Below are 5,957 nucleotides of genomic sequence, written 5' to 3' on the forward strand. Positions count from 1 at the left end.
CTTATTTACATCTTAAAATACAAAACAAAATTGTTTTCACAGTAAAATGATTTTATTAAGAAGTTAATAAATAAAACAATGCAAAAATATAACGTTTTGTCAATTGTTGGGAATTGCCTAAATAGTCATTTTTGTTCTTATGAGAAAATAAATACATTTACAAAGTAAACTTAGAATGGGCGAATATCACAGGCATGCTTGAAACCAAACAAGCTAGCACCTTTAAAACAAATGACTTCCAGGATGAAACTGAGAGACATCCCAAAGGTTTAAATGATCATATGTAAACCACTAATCAAGTGGTCTAACAAAAAGAATTGCTCTGTCCTTACAAAATATATGCACTTTGTCTCTAATGCATTACAATGGTTTCTGATACAACTGCGATCGGTGGGTGTATTGTTTTCAGACTGAAAGAAACATTACAAACAATAAACTGTGGTGTCATTTTCACAAACTGTAAATACTATCTAAACTAACAAGATTTACACAGGAACAAGTGACAAAAGCAATTATAAAATAAAAAAGCACCATGTTAGATATGCAAAGAATTAGAACTTCCATCCTTTTCTCCTGAAGGCCATGTGAAGAGTGTACAATCAACATGAATGACTGTTTGCTGTAATTACAGGCGTGGAGATGGAAAAAATGTGCTTTTGCCTTAGCCATATGACAGAAAGCAGGTGTGTTGTGTGTGAAAGAGAAAGAGAGAGAGAGAAATCCTAAAATCATTAGCGTACTAAGAGAAAGGTTAGACCAGCTAAACCCACTCCTGCTGCTGCAAACAGTGCTGTCTTCATCGAGGACTCTTGGTTCAGCTGTCTTGCGTTGTGGAAAAACCTGCAGAAACCCTCCTGCAAAAGACAGGACAGATCAGGATAAGATTCACATTTCGCTTCCCACACCCATATGATACAGTTAGAGCAGTATTTTGAACCTCATTGGACAAAGAAGCTAAAATCTCAACAATGTGCAGATGTTACATAATAGCACAGCCTATATACTCATCCTGAACATATGAGAGAATTACATAACCCTGCTCTCAGGAGGAACGGCACATACATCTTCACCATTATTTTAAATGAAATATTCCTCAGAGCTGTGCAGCAGTGGATAATGCACATGCTCCATACTCACATACTTCATACTAAGACCGCGTATATCGCTTTGGCCAAATTTAATGATAAATTCCTGAATATTTTTGATAAGCTGTTCTATCTAATAACAAATATAGTAAATATAATTAGAACTGTTTTATCCAGTAATGTGTGTTGTACAATTCTTGGATTTAACTTATTATAAACACGGAGGCAGTTTACACTGTGTATAGTACAGAGATGCCTGACATAGGCCTACTCCATGCACTGTAGTTACTCCCGACAACAGGACAAATGGAAGAGTAAAGGAACGCTCACTTTGACGTGTCCTATTAAAACTGTTCGTTTGTCTCTCTGTACAGCCTTCAGAAGGATCCCAGCATCAGGAACAAGTGGATAATTTATTTTTAAATGGCATCTTGGATCACGTCAAAGGATTTTAGGTTTGTTCAGAGCATTTGACTGCAGACTGTTTTGTAAGAGTTCGCAAAGAAACTTCTGTTGAAAGAAGCAGCAGCTAACTGTATTAGATCCGACAGCAGCTGCATTGCAAACTGTAAGTAAACAATTTCATAATGCTTTGTCTGGAAATAGGTGTTGATAATTGTCCTATGCAAGGACGTTAGCCAATCACTTACTGAGAAGCCTTAAAGAAGCAGCCTCCTTAGAGATAATTTCAGGAAAAAAAATCACTATTAACATTATAAGTGAACCTCAAGAAACATATTTAAAGTAATAAAAATAATCCATGTCATGACCCCTTTAAGTTTTAGTGCTCATGTGAGAGATGCAGGTTCGAATCTAGCCTGCAACACCATTTAGAGTGTTAGAAACCGTAGTGTGCCGGTTTCAGAAGCTAACTGATATTTCAAGGGTTAAATGTAGATATGACCGTTTCAGAAGCAGAAGGCTAAAGCACAGGCGGGCATAAATGCTGTTTGTGCCTGAGGCCCCCGAACAAACAGCAGAAGGCTTGAGGAGTCGGGCAGAGCAGCTGTCTTCAGACAGACACCTGCTGTACTGGTCAGAGTGAGTCCAGGTGCAGTAGCTCACAATCATATGCTGCACAAACTCTGAGTGAAGCATGGAGATCAACCGTATGGTAAACACAATAGACTAAATGGCTGAGTGGCCTTCGGCTCTGCTTTCAACAGCTGCCAAATAAAAGAGAAAGAGAAAATAGGGAAGAGAGACAGAAAGGGCCAGTCCAGGCCTCTCAAACTCTTCATTCATGCAAATACAAGCTGCCGTTTGCCTTAAGCCAGCAGTTGCAAGATTTACGACTTCACTATGACACCACTAGTGATGTTTAAAAAGAGTAGAGTAGACCAACATGAAATTGGTTTTGAGGCTGGTTCATCCTTTATGTCATTATTTACTCGCCCTCATGACGTTCCAAATCTGTGTGACTTTCCATCGCGGAACACAAAAGAAGAAGTGCAGTAGGTACTCTTTTCCATAGAACAAAAGTGAAAGAGAGTGGACAATGTACTCCATATGACGTGTGCATGATATTCCAAGTCTTCTGAAGTCATACAAAAGCTTTCTGTGAGGAACAGACTGAAATTTAAGTCATTATTTACTAACAATCTTCCTCTTTCCCAAAGCTCTCATTCACGCACATTCAAATACGGCACGTCTAATGCCAAACACTATTAGTTCAGTAACACTTTAGTATAGGGACCAATTCTCACTATTAACTAGTTGCTTATAAGCATGCCTATTATTAACATATTGGCTGTTTAGGCTATTAGTACTTATAAAACATTTATTCTACATGACCATATTCTACATCGCTAATCCTATCCAATACCTAAACTTAACAACTACCTTACTAATTATTCATAGCAAATTATGAGTTTATTGAGGCAAAAGTCATAGTTAATGGTTTGTTAATAGCAAGAATCGGACCTTAACATAAAGTGTGACCATTAGTTCTTATATATTATTAACTTTATATGGCTACGGTTTTGAAATATGAGAAGCAAAAGTTGTACAGACTACTTTTATGGTGCCGTTTTAAAGCTTGATAGTTTGGTCCCTATATAATTCTATGGAAAAGATCAACAGGTTTGTGAAAATGAGGATTTGCAGCTCAACTACTCTTTTAAAGTTGTCTTGAAATGAAAATTCAGCCTGTCTATTTTCTAAATCCATGTTATTGCTCTGATTTTGAACAATTCATCCCTGCATATGGTTATTTATTGATCTATTTATTATTTATTTTACCTAATTCATAATTAAAATGTTGTAGCTCGATCTTCCGGTGAAATGACAGACTTCTGTCTGGTCATGTATGCTAGACTTTAATCACTTAAGGTGCAGTCACATTTACCATTGCATCTTTACTCCACGTAAACCCTGCCCCTTTCTTACAATCAACTGCAAGCTTGCATTCATGCTTCATTCATTCAACGACTGATCGATAGATCCAAGTCCATTTTTTTTCTTTTTCGGTAATCTGTTTCACAATACGGAAGAAAAGATCTGTCACTACTTTGTTTTCACCATGACTTTAAGAGCATGGTCTTTTTTTAAGCCATTGAAAGTACATTCATTAGACATGATTTTTATTAAACAGAATCATTTCTGTGGGAGTTAAGGGTAAATCATTTGCATTTGACTGTGTTGACTAACTTGTTCCTCAGAATCATCTGTGTAATTACAGCATATATCAGTCTGCATAGATAAACAACATCTCCTGGGGTTATTGAAGTTATTTAGAGTTGGAACAAGTATTGCTTTCATAGGTCAGTGCCTGGGAGTCTGAAGTACTGGACGCCCAGTCGCCCACACAGAAAAAGTCCTTGGTGAGACATTTGAGAGCCTGTTTAAAAGTGTTTTAAAGAGCAGTTCTGCTTCCCCACAAGCATTCCCAGGATTCTTTGGCTTGTGTCACTCTCTAATTGACAAAAACAGGGCAGCCACAAGGCATACGCTGCACTACTCCTAAAACTAGACCGGCATATCACTGCAGTACCTTCCAATTACAGTTTAAAATGTGCACATTGAAGTATACAGGTAGGAAAGACTCAAAGAGATTGTGGTATCGAACACTGTACAAAACAGGCTGGGTTTCTGAGAGCACACATGAAAGATCAAACACAATGCACTTTGAGCACCCACACAGTTTCACTTTAAGCAGAACTGATTTAGAAAAAAAACCCTCACTAAATGCCTAAGTTGAAACTTGACAATTACACAGGGTCCTCCTACTACCTACACGTCAAGGCTCTACTGCACAAACAAAAATATAATGGTTTTAAAACCATCGTTTATCAGCATAAAGGTCTCTGTACCAGTCTAACACTGCTAATGCTTACCCAGCCTCCGTTTTCCATCAGCCAGTCCTGTTTTTCCCCTCCAAGGTAGTCAGCAATGGTCTCAGCCAATCTCCGGGAGCAGTCGGAATTCTCTCCCTTGGACAGTAGCTCTCTGGCCAGCACTCCAGTGAAAGTAAAGATGGAAACCACCCTCCCCCAGTTCAGTTTCCCATCTCCCACCAGTTCCCTCATGACGCGCTGCAGACACTTGCTGGGATCTGATCCGCAGGTGTCCAGGAACTCCTGGGAGAGGGATCTGAATTTGGTTCTGTGCTGCTGTTCCATCTCGTTGGCCAGGTATCTCATGGCCTCTGCTGACTCGCTGGGAGGCGTCTGTTGGATCCCGCTGCAGAAGCTGATGTAATCTTCTGCCAGCAACAAAGTTTGTTCCCTCAACCAACAGGACATTTTCTAAAAAAAAAATTAATCAAATAAAAAGTCAGGGTCGTAATATATTAAAAAAGGTTATATATATATATATATATATATATATATATAATTTTTTGCCATGTTATTTGTCATCAAGGTTTGATGTAACCATCCCTTACAAAAAATGACCATGGTAAACACAATTTTCACCAAAATATTATAGTTACTGCAGTTATTGTCACTACGTATATCTATGCAGCATTAACAGAACGCAGGTCAGTTCATAAATGGTAAATGAATCATAACGGCTGTGAAGTCAGCGGCTGTTCAGGCCTTATATGAAAAAAATTACATTCAGATTCAACCATGTCCACCGTAAACCTGCTTACGTCACTTTTGTCTCTAGTATTAACATAGAATCCATCTGAATGAGCTCAATCTGATAAAAACTCAGCATTGAGAAATGAAATGAAAGCGCACGCAACACTGTGAAACACAAAGCCGGCTGCGCCATTGCGCATGAGAACACAAAGAAGCGAGGCAACAGAACGGGTTTTAAATACACATTTTTCTCAATATATCTAAAAAAAAAAAAGAAAAAAAAAGTCTTAATTCAATAGGCATTTTATTATGTAATGTAGCATTTCTCTCTATAAAAGTGAAAATAATAAAGCAGCTCACCCTCCCAGCGATGTCAGACTCTCCACCGACAGTTGCGCAAACAGCAGTCAGATCTCATAGGAGACGCTCCGTTGCTCCACCCTATTGCACACCCTTTATCAATTTAAACACGCCCCTTCCTCTGCTCAACCACGCCTCTTGCGTCATGACGCTTTCCTTTCGCATTGTACTTTCCATTCAATATTTCTGATCCAGTTTTTCTGTTGTGAGTATTACTCTGTAACTCCGAGAAGCTCCGTAAAACTTATATCATAAAGGTTTTCCACTAATATTTTGACGTGCTGAATTCTGCAAATCTTTTTGTTGTTGTTGTTATTAAAAGGTTTGTGCTCATATATTAAAGTATTGAACTCCTTTATCACACAATAAAAAAAAATTCCCCACAAGATAAAAAAAAATTACTGGGATTACTATCCTTGTGGGTACACACACACACACACACACACACACACACACACACACACACACACACACACAAACTTACATT

The 5,957-nt window shown here is 38.3% G+C and overlaps 1 protein-coding gene across 1 annotated transcript; it reads right to left on the bottom strand.

Moving 5' to 3' along the window:
- Positions 1-315: 315 nt before the first annotated feature.
- On the bottom strand, positions 316-5,560 carry LOC107704269 (anti-apoptotic protein NR13-like). Its single transcript, XM_016507150.1, has 3 exons — positions 5,471-5,560; positions 4,421-4,831; positions 316-854 (listed from the first exon to the last, which is right to left on the bottom strand). Exons 2-3 carry the CDS (start codon positions 4,826-4,828, stop codon positions 732-734), a joined length of 531 nt encoding a protein of 176 aa, XP_016362636.1. The 5' UTR covers positions 4,829-4,831; positions 5,471-5,560; the 3' UTR covers positions 316-731.
- Positions 5,561-5,957: the final 397 nt, after the last annotated feature.

The sequence above is a fragment of the Sinocyclocheilus anshuiensis genome, unplaced genomic scaffold, assembly GCF_001515605.1.
Source record: "Sinocyclocheilus anshuiensis isolate Anshui unplaced genomic scaffold, SAMN03320099.WGS_v1.1 scaffold863, whole genome shotgun sequence".
Lineage (NCBI taxonomy): Eukaryota > Metazoa > Chordata > Actinopteri > Cypriniformes > Cyprinidae > Sinocyclocheilus > Sinocyclocheilus anshuiensis.